The sequence below is a fragment of the Alexandromys fortis genome, unplaced genomic scaffold (genome assembly GCF_014885135.2).
Source record: "Alexandromys fortis isolate MF-2015 unplaced genomic scaffold, M_Fortis_MF-2015_v1.1 scaffold_369, whole genome shotgun sequence".
Taxonomy (NCBI): Eukaryota; Metazoa; Chordata; class Mammalia; order Rodentia; family Cricetidae; genus Alexandromys; species Alexandromys fortis.
Window position 1 is genome coordinate 44,147 of NW_026068250.1, and position 15,190 is coordinate 59,336.

The 15,190-nt window shown below is 46.2% G+C and overlaps 2 protein-coding genes across 5 annotated transcripts in view; one reads left to right on the forward strand and one right to left on the reverse strand.

Moving 5' to 3' along the window:
* Positions 1 to 10,338, forward strand: part of Lrrc41 (leucine rich repeat containing 41) — a 24,337-nt gene extending 13,999 nt beyond the window's left edge. For both annotated transcript variants that reach the window (XM_050131378.1, XM_050131379.1), the window contains exons 4-10: positions 1,761 to 2,895; positions 6,533 to 6,793; positions 7,881 to 8,045; positions 8,136 to 8,234; positions 9,081 to 9,203; positions 9,437 to 9,512; positions 9,606 to 10,338. In XM_050131378.1, the coding sequence (XP_049987335.1) occupies positions 1,761 to 2,895; positions 6,533 to 6,793; positions 7,881 to 8,045; positions 8,136 to 8,234; positions 9,081 to 9,203; positions 9,437 to 9,512; positions 9,606 to 9,825 (2,079 nt within the window). In that variant the 3' untranslated portion in view covers positions 9,826 to 10,338. The remainder of the gene's footprint in view (positions 1 to 1,760; positions 2,896 to 6,532; positions 6,794 to 7,880; positions 8,046 to 8,135; positions 8,235 to 9,080; positions 9,204 to 9,436; positions 9,513 to 9,605) is intronic.
* The window catches only part of Rad54l (RAD54 like), a 23,948-nt gene continuing 18,741 nt past the window's right edge, over positions 9,984 to 15,190 (reverse strand). For 2 of the 3 annotated variants that reach the window (XM_050131380.1, XM_050131381.1), the window contains 8 exons: positions 14,467 to 14,541; positions 14,195 to 14,325; positions 13,584 to 13,694; positions 13,295 to 13,418; positions 12,895 to 12,973; positions 12,471 to 12,650; positions 10,754 to 10,917; positions 9,984 to 10,660 (listed from right to left, as the gene is read on the reverse strand). In XM_050131380.1, coding sequence (XP_049987337.1) covers positions 10,450 to 10,660; positions 10,754 to 10,917; positions 12,471 to 12,650; positions 12,895 to 12,973; positions 13,295 to 13,418; positions 13,584 to 13,694; positions 14,195 to 14,325; positions 14,467 to 14,541 — 1,075 coding nt within the window. In that variant the 3' untranslated portion in view covers positions 9,984 to 10,449. The remainder of the gene's footprint in view (positions 10,661 to 10,753; positions 10,918 to 12,470; positions 12,651 to 12,894; positions 12,974 to 13,294; positions 13,419 to 13,583; positions 13,695 to 14,194; positions 14,326 to 14,466; positions 14,542 to 15,190) is intronic. The other variant, XM_050131382.1, reaches the window with a different exon arrangement.

Consider the following 15,190-nt stretch of genomic DNA (forward strand, 5'->3'; position numbering starts at 1 on the left):
ACATACGCATACACAGATTGTGCCTTAGAACCAGATTTCTTGGGTCCAAGTGTTGATTACCACTTACCTGCACAGTAACCAGTGACTTCTGTGCTTCTCTCTCCAGGTTTAGGTTATTTCACCTGGGGTCAGTAATACAATTGATTGCCATATGCAGGTCCCTAGGCTTGATTTCCAGCACTCACAGGATTGTGATTTCAGCTGGGTCCATTGGCCCAACATTACCTCCTAATAAAGGCTTACAGCCACCTGCAGCTCCAACTCCAGGTGATCCAGTACGCTCTTTGGGCCTCTCCACTCAAACCTACATGTGTATACACACTTAATAGAAATGTCCTAAAGCATGTTTCAGAAATCCTCACTTAATATGCACGCAACTTTAAAAAAAAGAACCTGCTAGGTTTGAGGAATAGCTCAATCAGTAAAGTGCCTTGTAAGCACAAGTCTGATCCCCAGAAGCCCCTGGAGCTGGCTCAGTGAGTAATGTGCTCACTAGGCAAGCCCAATGACCTCTTGGGATCCCCAGAACCCATGTAAAAGCCAGACAACATAGTTGTTTGTAATCCCAGTACACCTCCCACCACCACTGGAAGATTATAGAGATTGCTAGTTTACAGGACTTGCACTTACCTCAAATATCAAGTCATTTGGGCTCAATGTACTGGAACATACAAAAGCTAGGTATAGTGGTGCTCTTTAAAGTTAGTGAAAGGGGAGGGGAAGTGACTTACTTGCATATGACATGAGTCAGGGACATTAGATCCCCTGAAACAGAAGTTACAAATGGTTGTAAGCCATCATGTGGATGCTGGGAATGGAAACTGGGTCCTCTGCCAAGAGCAGCTAAGTGCTCCCAACCACTAAGCCATCCCTACAACCCCCCCACAACTTTTTTTCCTTGTTGGCTATCCTGTAGTCATGTAGACCACCTGGTACTGCCTCACAAGTGCCGGGATTAAAGGCATTCACTACCACATCTGCTCCATCAGTGCATACTTTTTTTTTTGGTTTTTCGAGACAGGGTTTCTCTGTAGCTTTGGAGCCTGTCCTGGAACTAGCTCTGTAGACCAGGCTGGTCTCGAACTCACAGAGATCCGCCTGCCTCTGCCTCTTGAGTGCTGGGATTAAAGGCGTGCGCCACCATTGCCCGGCCATCAGTGCCTACTTTTAATCCCAGTGCCGGGGAGGAAACAGATCCCTTGAGCTTGATGGCCCAGCAGCCTAACCCAAAGCCTCAAGCCAGTAAGAGCATCTTACCAGAAAAGGTGGACAGCACCTGAAGAGCAATGCTGAAGTACAACTTCTGCCCTCTCTAAACCTGTACATACTGACACAAAAATTACCATTTTCAGACAAGGAATACTATACATTTACTCTACAGAAAAAACTAAAATACATTCCTTTGTCTGTGACCCTTGCTTATTTGTAAAAAGAGGCAACCAGGGGGCTGGAGAGATGGCTCAGTGGTCAAGAGCACTGACTGCTCTTCCAGAGGACCCGGGTTCAATTCCCAGCACCCACATGGCAGCTCACAACTGTCTGAAGATCTAGTTCCAGGGGAATCTGACACGATCACACCAATGCACATAAAATAAAGTCAAATAAACCATAAAAAATATATTTAAAAAGAGGCAATCAGTATGAATTTGTAATTTCTTAGACTGATGCCTAACTCAGTGAGTGCTCAGAAATGTTTGTTTGCCACTAGAAGGAAACCAAGAGGGCACTTGACAAATGTCTGCTGTTTTCTTTGCTTTCAGAGTGTGACTTGTTGGCGAGCTAAGTTTATGGAAGCTTTTTTTTCCCATGTTCTGCGTGGAACCATTGATGTGTCTTCTGATAAGCGCCTTTGTGACCAGCGCTTCTCACCTCTCCTGCACAGCTCCCGCCATGTTCGACAGCTCACCATCTGTAATATGCTGCAGGGAGCAACTGAGCTAGTGGCTGAGCCAAACCGCAGGGTTCTAGAGACCCTGGCGAGTTCCCTGCACACCCTCAAGTTCCGCCACCTGCTGTTCTCTGATGTGGCTGCTCAGCAGTCACTGCGCCAGCTGTTGCATCAGCTCATTCACCATGGAGCTGTTAGCCAAGTGTCGCTGTACTCATGGCCTGTGCCTGAGTCAGCCCTTTTCATCCTTATCCTCACCATGAGTGCTGGCTTTTGGCAGCCAGGCCCTGGCAGCTTGCCTTGCCGCCTCTGTGGTGAAGCCTCACGAGGCCGGGCCCCATCCCGAGATGAAGGGTCCTTATTGCTAGGCTCACGCCGGCCTCGGCGGGATGCAGCAGAGCGATGTGCTGCAGCACTGATGGCCACCCGGCGGAAGAGTGAAGTCAAGCAGGTGCCCAGGGCTGTACCTACCACTCGTGTCACACGCCGCAGCACACAAGAAAGCCTGGCAGTAGGCGGGACAGACTCTAAGAGGGAGTTGAACCCTCCAGCCACCTCTTATGAGGCTTCTAGCACCAAGCAGCCATCCTCTGGTCCAGCTGCCACCTCCTCTGCCTCCTCTTCTACATCATCCAAACGGGCTCCAGCAAGCTCAGCCTCTCAGCCTAAGCCCTTAAAGCGTTTCAAACGAGCTGCAGGGAAGAAGGGTGGCCGCACCCGCCAGGGGTCTGGTGCAGAGTCTGAAGACCTATATGACTTTGTTTTTATTGTGGCTGGTGAGAAGGAAGATGGTGAAGAGATGGAGATTGGGGAAGTAGCCTGTGGAGCTCTGGATGGATCAGATCCCAGCTGTTTGGGGCTCCCAGCACTGGAGACATCCCAGCGATTCCGCAGCATTTCCACCTTGGAGCTGTTCACAGTTCCTCTCTCCACAGAGGCAGCTCTGACACTGTGCCACCTGCTGAGCTCCTGGGTATCACTGGAGAGCCTTACACTTTCCTACAATGGTGAGCACCTGAAGGAACGGGTCTGGGCTTGGATCTCTCAGCAGCAATGTGCCTAATCCAGGGTGTGGAGTATGATCAGGGAAGTAGAGATGTGTTCCTTTGTGTCTCACAGAGGCAAGAGGTAAACACACACACAAAAAAAATTGGCATACTGTTAATGTTAGAAGAGAAAAATGAGGTCTCATAATATGGTTTTACAATTGGAAGAAAGGCTTCTTGAGAGGCTAAGACATCCGCTAGATACAGGAGGCAGTGTAGACCCTGTTTATATCATACTAGTCATATCAGAGCAACTACAAGGGGGGGCGGGGGGAAACACAGCAAAACAGTCTTTTGCCCCTACCCACTTGATCATATAGTGTCAGCAAAATGTACAATCTGGCCAAAACTACCTGTATTGCTAAGCACTACTATAGAAACCATTCACGGCCATCAGCCTCCTAATACCTTTCATTATCTGCAACTAATCTGCCAGCTCCAAACTCTCCTTTACTAAACAACCTCACAAAGAAATGTCATGCATGAACTCCCTCAGCTAGCCTAATTCTGAGTTCAACCTTTTCTTCTTTACCTCAGAATACACAGCCTTATCTGAAGCTAACTCCCCATACTCTAAATCTAAATTTCTTCCTTTTCTAGGGAGGCTTTTTTCTCAGATGCTCTAGTTTTCATATACTTAGTCTATATCTGACTTTTAATATTCTCAAAATACTTTGTTTTTTTTTTTAAGATTTATTTTATTATGTATACAATGTTCTTCCGCATGTACACCTCTATGCCAGAAGAGGGCACCACACCTCATTACAGATGGTTATGAGCCATCATGTGCTTGCTGGGAATTGAACTCAGGACTCAGTGTTCTTAACCTCTGAGCCATCTCTCCAGCCCTTGTTTTGTTTTTCTGGACAGGGTTTCTCTAGCAGCCCTGGCTGTCCTGGAACTCTTGTAGACTAGTCTGGCCTCGAGCTCATAGAAATTCTCCTGACTCTGCCTCCAGAGTGCTGGGATTAAAGGCGTGCGCCACCACTGCCCAACTCAAAATACTAATTTTTAGTCTCAACCTATAACAGTTGACTTGCCTAGGATAACCCTGCTTAGGAAACTGTAGAGCCAGTATTCAAGCCCAGATGACTTCAAAATTCCAATCTTCTAAATCACTGTACTGCTTCTTTCTACTGCCTCTCCCACCACCTAAACATTAAATCAGGTCTCCACCAACATTCCATTTCTCTTCCAAGATGGGTCACCTCTACTATCACTACTTATACCTCCAGCAGTGCACAGAGGAGAGTGTAGGCCATCGAAGTCCTCCTTGCTACATTTCACATGCACTTTTCCAGTGCTCATCTTACATTTACTCCTTCCTAAGCCAAGTGTGATGCACACATTGAACCCCAACACACGGGAGATGGAGCTGGAGGCGGATCTCTGAATTTGAGGCCAGTTTATGTAGTGAATTCCATGATAATCCTGTTTTAAAAAAGAAAAGAAAAACAAACAAAAAACCAAAACACTTTCTGAAATACTCCCAATATCTCAGTCAGTTTCTCAGAACTCTCCCACTTGATCACCTTTCCTGGACAATTCCATCTACTCCTGTAGCTTCAATGGCTATTGATGCTAATACCACCCCTCCCTTGGCTTGAGACATTAGCTCTATCTTTTTCTTGAACATCCAGACCCACTTATTTGGTTTACTTCTGGGTGTCACCCTTCCAACTCATTTCCAGCCTGGTTACACTACCACTGTACCACTGATCCTCCCCCTCTCAAAGGCATTACAACTGGCTTAATTGTGTAAAGAAACCAAAATTCTTTCCATATATTTAGCCACTAGGCCCTACTTTTACATATTCCAAATTCATTTATTTATATCTGTATCCTTAATTCAAATTATCACTACTCGCTTGACTTAATTTCAGCAGTCCTTCCTTCATAGAATCCATTGTTTGCACTACACAAGTATTCTTTTAAACATATAGTTTGACCCTTTTGTTCATTCAAAGACAGGCTAAGCACGGTGGTACTCAGAAAGTGGAGGCAGGAAGATCTGGAGTTTAAGGCCAGCATTGTCAAAATATTTAGTTTAGGAAAATGTGACACACACACACACACACACACACACGGCCTTCTTGTATAACCTAAGTTGCCCTCAAAATCACAACCCTCCTGCCTCAGTCTCCCACGTGGAATTACTGGCATACACCACCATACCTCCTAATTTTATAGAACTGTTCGGTCCATGTTCACTCCTGCTTGCCCTTCATGCTTTACATACCTTGTCTTTTAGGTTAGAACCCGAGCGCAGTCTTCAAGCCTCTAAATGGTTTTGGGTTTTTTTTTTTTTTTTGCCACAATTTCTTCCCCGTTTCCTTTATATTTCTTTAAAATTGAATCAGGAGGCAGAGTCAGGCAGATCTCCGAGTTCAAGGACAGCCACACAGAGAAACGTTGTCATGAAAAACAAAAGTCTGAATTTGGGAAGCCAGATTGTTCAGTATGCATCCTTTTACATATCCATTGTAGTCTTGATTCTTGTTACTTTTTTTCAGCTATATGGACAAGAATACTATGTGCTCCCTGTATCTGAAGGAGGGGGAAAATGCTAGTTAAAATTTAATTGTATGAGCTGGGCAGCAGTGGTGCATGACTTTAATTCTAGCACTTAGGGGGTAAAGGCAGGTGTATCTCAGTGAGTTTGAGGCCAGCCCAGTCTACAGAGCTAGTTCCAGGACAGCCAGGACTACACAGAGAAACCCTGTGTCAGGGGAAAAAATCTTAGTTGGATGAATAAATCAATAGCAGCTTACACAATCCAATAAGAACTTGGTTCCTAGGAGTTAAGATTCCCAAGTAAGATACCATACCTTTTAAGATTCTTTGTATTAGTTTTGTGGAAAATGGCTTATTTGTTTTCTAGTGTACCAAACCCAAGGACTCAGGCACATTAGGCACATGCTCTACCACTGACCTAATATGCATCCAGTCTACATTTTTCCCCTGCCATTCCCACCTACAATATACTGGGTTGGGCCATCATTACCTATCAGTGCACTTCATGACCTGTGAGATCAAGCTCTCTACAGCTCAGCTTTCAAGACTTCACAATGCTGGCCCCAGTACACGACGCTGGAGCTGTGTCCTGAGACCCTTCCCACTCAGTTGATATCTCCTAGATAAGACCCAATTATCCAAAATTCCCTCCCTTCAAGGCCATGCAGCTTTAGGAAACTACTTAGAACCTATATCTGGATACCTGTGCAGCTCTGAGTCTGCAGTATAACTACTAGCACAACCACATCCTATCCTGAGATTGCCCTGAGGACTCTAGAGCACAAAGCCCCTACAGCAGATAGCAATCTGCTAGTTACCTGAGGAAAAGGAAAAAGTAGATGAGTAATTGATACAAATTTCAAAAACATATGATCCACAGTCAGGGATGGTGGTACACATCCATGACCCCAATCCTGGAGAAACAGTGGCAGGAAGTCTAAAGTCTGAAGCCTTATCTCAAAACTAAAAATCTGATAATCCGATCCAAAACTCAATACTTGGTAGTAATCAATAGAAAACAAAGCTTTCACTGAGTATTCTGCATAAATTTCTCACATCTGTAACTTAATCTCTTTTGCCATAGGCCTGGGTTCTAATATCTTCCGCCTGCTAGACAGCCTGCGGGCTCTTTCAGGCCAGGCTGGATGCCGCCTCCGTGCCCTGCATCTCAGTGACCTGTTCTCACCACTGCCCATCCTGGAGTTGACGCGTGCCATTGTGCGAGCTCTTCCCCTGCTGCGGGTCCTGTCTATTCGTGTTGACCACCCAAGCCAGAGGGACAACCCTGCTGTACCAGAGAATGCTGGGCCCCCTAGCCACATAATTGGGGATGAGGAAATACCAGGTAAAGCAGTGTGTACGCACATATACATATCTCCAGGGATATGTACAGTTGTGTTTGGTTGGGTAGAGGGAGGGAACTTCATCCTTTCAACTCTGCTGTCATTGTCATGTTTGTCCTTTATAAGCTGCCATTCTTTAAAATAACCTCAGGTTAGACAGATTTGGGGACTGCTGTGAGCATGGCCAGGACAGCTATCTTCAGAAAGGGAATCTAACTAGATCCAGTGGCCCTGCTTTACATTTCTATCTCCTGTTATGTCCCTTCTGGCAGCACTATGCATTTGCTCTGTATGTGTGTTTGTGTGCACATGTACATATGTATGTAGAGGCCACAGGTTGACAGTGGGTATCTTCCTCTATCCCTCCTGAACCCCTTAAGAATTTGTTGTTACTTTGTGAATGCATGCATGCATGTATCATTGTGGAAATTGGGACAGCTTGTGTGTGTGTGTGTGTGTGTGTGTGTGTGTGTGTGTGTGTGTTTGCGTGTATCACTGTAGAAATCACGGGACAACCAAAAAAATAAAAATTTAAGGGCTGGAGAGATGGCTCAGAGGTTAAGAGCATTGCCTGCTCTTCCAAAGGTCCTGAGTTCAATTCCCAGCAACCACATGGTGGCTCACAGCCATCTGTAATGGGGTCTAGTGCCCTTTTCTGGCCTTCAGGCATACACACAAGACAGAATATTGTATACATAACAAATATTTTTAAAAAAATTTAAAAAGCCAGATGGTGCTGGCATGTGCCTTTAATCTCAACACTGGAGAGGCACAGGCAAGTGGATCTCTGTGAGTTCTAGAACAGCTAGTCTTCACCTCCAGTGCTGGAATTTGGGGTGTGGCCACCACAGACCTATCATTTATATAGTTTCTGGTGATCCAAACCCAGATTTTCACACACAGCCAATACTTAACCCCTGAGCCATCTACCTAAAACTTGCTCTGTAGACCAGGCCTTGGACCCAGAGACCCACCTGCTTCTGCCTCCCAAGTACTGAATTAAAGGCACGCACCACCACCACCAGTCTACATAGTATTTTTAAGTAAAGTCCAGATGGCTAATTGGAATTTCCTCTTCCTATCATACAGAAAACTGCCTAGAGCAATTGGAGATGGGATTTCCAAGAGGGGCTCAGCCAGCCCCACTGCTCTGCTCTGTTCTCAAGGCCTCAGGTTCTCTACAGCAGCTGTCACTGGACAGTGCCACCTTTGCCTCTCCCCAGGATTTTGGGCTCGTGTTGCAAACACTCAAAGGTAGGTATGGTAAAGGAGGGTAGGTAGGGACCTACCATTGTTTCCTAGAAAACTAAGCCCCACTGCCCATGGCTTTTGCCTCCTATCCAGAATACAACCTGTCTCTGAAGAGGCTGAGCTTCCATGATATGAATCTTGCAGACTGTCAGAGTGAGGTGCTCTTTTTGCTACAGAATCTGACCCTACAAGGTAAGATGCTAATCTAGGACCTGGCATTCCTGTGACCTCACTGTAGCTCTGTCACTTTCTCTGTGTGCAAACCACTGTTCTTCCCTAAGAAGTTATTTCTGGACGATAAGGATATAGAGCCTGTATGACCTTCCTTTTTGTTTGTTTTGTTTTGTAAGGGGCTGGCAGAAATGGTGGTAGCGTTCAATTTTGAGAAATTGAGATAGTGGGGCAGTGGTGGTACACACCTTTAATCCCAGCACTTGAGAAGCAGAGGCAGGATCTCTGTGGATTTGAGGCCAGAATGGCCTAAAGAGTGAGTTCCAGGACAGCCAAAGCTACACAGAGAAACCCTGTCTCAAGCTGGGTGGTGGTGGCGCACGCCTTTAATCCCAGCACTGGGGAGGCAGAGGCAGGCGGATCTCTGAGAGTTCGAGGCCAGCCTGGTCTACAAAGGGAGTTCCAGGACAGGCTCCAGAGCTACAGAGAAACCCTGTCTCGAAAAACCAAGAAAAAAAAAAAAAAGAAACCCTGACTCAAAAACGAAAGCAACAAAGAATTGGTGGAGAAATGTGCTACTGGGGCACCTTCCCTTCAGGTACTCACCTCTGACTGACATCCCTGCAAAGGGATCAGTGGCTACAGAGGGAGGAAGTAGATTGAAAAATTGCCCATGCAGAGATGTTCCTCCCAGCAGATAGGCTCAGTATCTTATTTGATTGAGTTCCAACATTGTTTGGGACTTCACAGATTAGTCTTCTTTTCAGGTAGGTATAAAAATGTTCACACACCTTGCTAGAACCACGTGGGGCAGGAGGTCAGCACCAGCCCTACTTCTCATCCAAATACTGTACTTTCTCTTGACAGAGATTACCTTCTCCTTCTGCCGTCTGTTTGAGAAGCGCCCAGCCCAGTTTCTTCCTGAGATGGTTGCTGCTATGAAGGGCAACTCTACACTGAAGGGCCTTCGACTCCCAGGGAACCGCTTGGGTGGGAACCAGACCCTGGAGAGGGAGGGAGGGAGGAACCAGCCTTTGACCATAGACTTTTAGGGTAAAGGTATTGACTACTTCACTGAGAAGGATGTAATTGCAATGTAGATATTTGAGTACTAGGTTTCAGAACTGCTAGGACTAGAGTTTTCCCAAGATGGAGCTGGGATAGGATACCCTTGTTTCCCTCCTCTGGGTGGAGGTAATAAGTATACCCTTCCCTCTCTCCAGGGAATGCTGGCTTGTTGGCCCTAGCAGATGTTTTCTCGGAGGATTCTTCCTCTTCTCTCTGTCAGCTGGATATCAGGTATGCTAGGGATTGGGGAGAAAGGATGGGAGGAAGGGATATAGACAAAAGCCTAATTGCTTCCTGGTATCTAATCCTTCTCACCCCTACCAGCTCCAACTGCATCAAGCCAGATGGGCTTCTGGAGTTTGCCAAGCGACTGGAGCGCTGGGGCCGTGGGGCATTTGGTCACCTACGCCTCTTCCAGAACTGGCTGGACCAGGATGCAGTCACAGCAAGGGAAGCAATCCGGCGGCTCCGAGCTACCTGCCATGTGGTTAGCGACTCGTGGGACTCATCCCAGGCCTTTGCAGATTATGTCAGCACCATGTGATGGGGTCCATACCTCACAGTCCCATCCTCAGTACCATCAGCTTGCAGGGGCTGAGGCATGGGCTGCCCAGAATCCCCAACCACTGATTCTGTCATTCTCCTTCTGCCACTTTGTCTAGTTTTTTGTTCCTTTGTTTGATTTTGTTTTTTCCCCCCATCTTCCCTTGCACTGAGGTCCTAGAGGCCCTGATGAGGTCCAGCAAAGGCATTCCCACAGCTGAGTTCAGAGGCTTTGGGCCACTTACTCAATACCCTGGGAACGGCAGGCCAGGAGGAGGTCATTATCTTCACTGAGGAAAGCCTCTTACCCCTGCCCTGGGGCTACCTGCCTCCTTCCTCAAGCAGGCACCCAGGCTTTAGAGAAGCATAGGAATGCCCACCACCAGGCCTCTTCCCTTCTGGGCTTACCAGTCTATTCCCAGGCCTCAGTCCCTTTCATGCCTTTATTCCTTTCTTTTTTTTTTTTTAAACCAAAAAAGTTTTTCTTATAAAATAAATTTTGGGCAAACATGCAGCCCTTCTTGATTATTTTCTCCCAGAGAACAAAACTGAACAGCCTCATGAGACAGAGAATCCCCTTTCCCAGTATCCTTCCTCTAGCCACTACTCCAGACCAGCTGGTTTATCAGTGGAGACCCCGCTGCTCCTCATGAGAACGCTGGTGGAAGACGAAGGTGATGGCTGTAGATGAAGCATCCCAGGCAGCCTGGAGTACCTCATCCTGGAGCCCCCGTTTATCTGTGCTATGGTTCCACTGAGCCAGATCTGAAGTGCAGTCAGAACCATCAGGGGGTGGCCAGACCTGGCGGCTGTTTACACAGCGGCGGCAATGCAGCCTGGGGTCAGAGGACAGAGTTGTGGTCACTACAGATCTTATTTCTGTGTTGCTCAGGTAGCTCAAGAGATAATGACAAGGGCACTCCGCCTACCTGTCATGTGTGTCACTGAGGCTGGCTTCATCCAGGGTAAACAGCTCTTTCAGCTCACCAAGCGAGAAATGTCTCTCCACATCCTGCTCCTCATCAACCACACAGCTGCTCAGTGCCTTCTTGTGGCTCTGCCGCTGAAAGATCTTCTCCTCTATGGTTCCAGTCTAGAAGTAGGATGAAATACAGGGCTTAGTCATCCTGTAGATGCCCAGGGAGCAGGAAAACCAGGGTGAAAGACATCTTGAAAAGGAGCAATGAACGCAAAGTACAAATCCTGGGCTAATATCTGTCTCAGCTGAGATCCATTTCCCTAGTTTTTCTAGAGTCAAGAATTGTGCTTTTTTGCCCATTTTCTGAACCAGTGGAGGGGTATCAGGGATGGGGCTAAATTCATTTAGGGTAAAAACAGGTTATCTGTAGCAAAGCTCCCTCACACCAGGCCCAACTCTCTTTATTCAATATCATGAGTATTTTTTTCAGGTCATATACTAGTAATAGGATACAAGGAGGAATGAAGTATGATCCATCCTTTAGGTTACTGACCACTTGGATAGACAGACTTACAAACAAATTTGTACAATGACAGAAGTCTGTACATGATACCCAGGGTCCTGTAGAAGGAATGGTAGAGGAGTTCAGAAAATATTAAAAGTAGATTATATTTGAGCGAGCACAAATAAAAAATAAAAAAATAAAAAAGATTACACGCCAAGAGAGAAAGCTGAGCATAATGGGGTTTGAAAAACAAAGAGCTTCAATTAGTTGTTCAGGAAGCTGAGGCTGGAAGATTTCTTAGAAACAGGGTAAAGAATGTTGAGTATAAGAAAGAAAGCCAGGCAGTGGCGGTGCATGCCTTTAATGCCAACACTTGAGAGGCAGAGGCAGGTGGATCTCTTGAGTTTGAGGCCAGCCTGATCTACAGAGCAAGTTCCAGGACAGTCAGGACTACAGAGAGAAACTGTTTCAATCCCCCAACCCACCCCAAAAAAAGCTAGAAAGAAAGGATAGAAAAGTAGTAAGATGATCTCTGTTAAAGCTTTGAAAACAAATGACTCACAACATACTAGATCCTTGAGAATAATTAGATGAGGAACTAAGATCGCTAGAGATGAAGTCAAGCATGGTACTCACAAGATAGATACTAGGGGCCGGGCGGTGGTGGCGCATGCCTTTAATCCCAGCACTCGGGAGGCAGAGGCAGGCAGATCTCTGTGAGTTCGAGGCCAACCTGGTCTACAAGAGCTAGTTCCAGGACAGGCTCCAAAGCTACAGAGAAACCCTGTCTGAAAACAACAACAACAAAAAAGATAGATACTAGATTTGGGAAGGAAATGAAGACAGCTTGTATATGAAATCATCAGTAAGCTACAGATACAGACAACGGTCTACGTGATCTGTAGTGGATAAGTAACATTTGCCACTTCTTAGCCCTTTGGTACATGGAGCATGAGATGATTTTAAAGTAAATGACATGTTATAAAAGCAGACAGTGCCCTATGAAAAGTATCTTGAGTAAGCATTTCAAGAGCACAGCAAGAAAAGCATCTGGAAGAGAGCAAAGAGGAGGGATGAGGGAGAACAGAACAAAGGACTCAGGGTTAAATATATAGTGAGGTCGGATAGAGGCAGAAGGGCTAAAAAGAGACACACTGAGAAATAGTTAAGAGGGTCTTGATTCGTGACCCACCCCCACTCTGATCAACATCACCATCCTTACAGATAGCAGTCGGTAAATATAGCAGGTCTTCTTTTGACCATCACGCCAGACTCGGGCCATAGCTTGTTCATCATTGGCTGGGTTCCAGTCAGGATCAAACATGACCAGACGGTTAGCACCAATGAGATTAAGACCACAGCCCCCAGCTTTGCTGCTCAGCATGAAGACAAAATCAGGACTCTGGGAAGAAAAGAAGGAGGGGGTGGAGTGCACACACTTCTCAACTCAGCTACATGTCTCCTGTCATTCTTGTATACTCACTCAGAGGACAAGTCGGTGTGCCTACCATTCAGTTTCCCAACCCACAAAGTCAGAGTCGAAGTCAGTCAGCTTCATATTATCACACCCACCAGAACAGAAAAACAAAGAAATACAGCTCCTCACAGCTTTTCAACACTTAATTCCTATGCATTGGTGTACTTACCGATGGATTATTGAAGCGCTCCACAACCTTGGCTCGCTTCTTAATGGACATTGTGCCATCCAGGCGAACATACAGGTACCTGGAGGGATATCCAAAGTTTAAGAACCAAGAAGGATGAGTTCCTTAAGCTATGGCCACCAATAAGACTAGATTAACCATCTTGAGGCTGCCTGTGCATTGTCTAAGGTCTCCCAATGAGAAAGACAGAGATGTAAGGGCAGGGATTAAGATCTGTGAAGTACTCGAGGGACCAGGATATAAGCCTGTGCAGAGATGGAATTAGAGCCATCACAGCCATTAGGGAAGAGAATTCAGGAAAGTCATTTATATAGCCTAGTCCTCCTAGAGTACCAGTGAGGGAGATATATCCCTTTGCTGGCCTGGTTAGACTCTTCCCTACCTTCGAGCTCGGCACAGCTTTTCAAAGAGATCCAACGTCTGAGTATAATTAGACACCAGCACAACTTTGTCACTGCTGCGGCTTCGCGTCATGGCCAGAATGTAATCAAGGACCAGCATCTTACCTGGGAAGAGTGACTACTATTAGTCCTCACAGTTGGCCTTCCCAATGGCCCAGGATTGCTACACGTGATATCCTGCTTTCAGACAGGATAGCTTCGGCAGAGAGACCACTTCCCACCCTTCTATCATTCCTCCAAGGAGGCCATCTACTGATGGGTAGGGCTCACCTGACAGCTGTGGCTCCACACTTTTAGAGGTATAACCAGGTGGGAAGATATCCAAAGCACCCTCAAAGCCATCCTCCTCTGTCACACACTTGTCATAGATTAAAGCTGGATCTGGGGAAAAAATGCTGGTGACTTTGCTTTTCTAAAGCTTCCACTTCAGTGTTCACCCTTTGGATGTCTGGCACCTAAGGAAAGGCCTCGCTTACAACGAGACTGTCTTGGGGGTCCACCCTCCCACGTTCCCATAGGGTGTAGCCAGTACCATCTGGAAGCCTGGATGGACAGTATCACACACTACTATGTTCTCCCAAAAGGAGAGACTCAACATGAGAGGCACTGTTTGTTATTTCTCCTCCTGCCTAATGTTGTACAAGAGGACGTGTACATGCAAGCATTCACATACACAGCACAGTACATCTCAAGCACCAAGATGTAGTTTCTAAAATAAAGGCATAGTTCGCGGAGAAGAATCCACAAACAGGAGTCATGTCTTATGGAGAGTTAGACTACATGTGGCCTCCGTGAGGTCTCTAGTGAAGGCCAGCCTATCCACAGGAAATACCTCTTCCTTGCTCACCCACACAGAAGATACTGGGCTTGGGCACACTCACGGTTACAAAGCTTCTTTAGAGAGGTGATAGAAGACAGGGAAGACACACTCATCTTGCCTTCACGCAATTCTTCTTCGGGTTTAGCCTGTCTCAGAAATCTCTTATATAACTCAGTTTGAAGGGGTGTCAGCCTGAAAATAAAGAGGCGGGTGGCTAACCAGAAAAAGCTGGACCACACACACTGCTACCCTAAGAACATCTTGAGATTCAGCCATGGTTCAGAAGCTAAGCTTTTACCCACTCACTACACGCCTTTGAGTTGGTTTCAGTACCTACAACAAAGCACCTGCTCAATCTTCACTGGCAGATATTTAGAGAGGATGTCTGATGTTCTCCGTATCAGGCACCTAGGGAAAATGAGAAAAAGCAACAGGCTGGGGAAAGTGATGTGCTGTATATTAAAATAAGAGCTCCTACCTAAAGGACCAAGACTCACTCTATTTTATGTCAGACCTATCATTTCTATGACATATATCAAAGACTTACTATCCCATATATGAGATTTATTTGTTTGTTTGTTTCAGGGTTTTAATCATGGGAACAAAGGCCTTCAAAATTATCTAGCTTAGACTGACAACATCTTTTCCCTTCAGCTTCTTGGTTGGTCTTTAAAAGAAAGCTAAGGTCTTGCATTCAATCTGCAGCTCTGTCTGGAAAAGTGGGTCACAAACTAAGGGACTTTTTTAAAAATTTTATGTGTATGAGTGTTTTCCTTGCATGTATGCCTATACGCCATGTTTATCCCAGTGCCCTCAGAAGTCAAAAGAAGGCATTAGATCCCTGGAACTGGAATTAAGTACACTACCACGGAGGTGTCAGGAATCCTCTGCAAGAATAAATAACATAAGCCGGGCGATGGTGGCGCACGCCTTTAATCCCAGCACTCGGGAGGCAGAGGCAGGCGGATCTCTGTGAGTTCGAGACCAGCCTGGTCTACAGAGCTAGTTCTAGGACAGGCTCCAAAGCCACAGAGAAACCCTGTCTCGAAAAACCAAA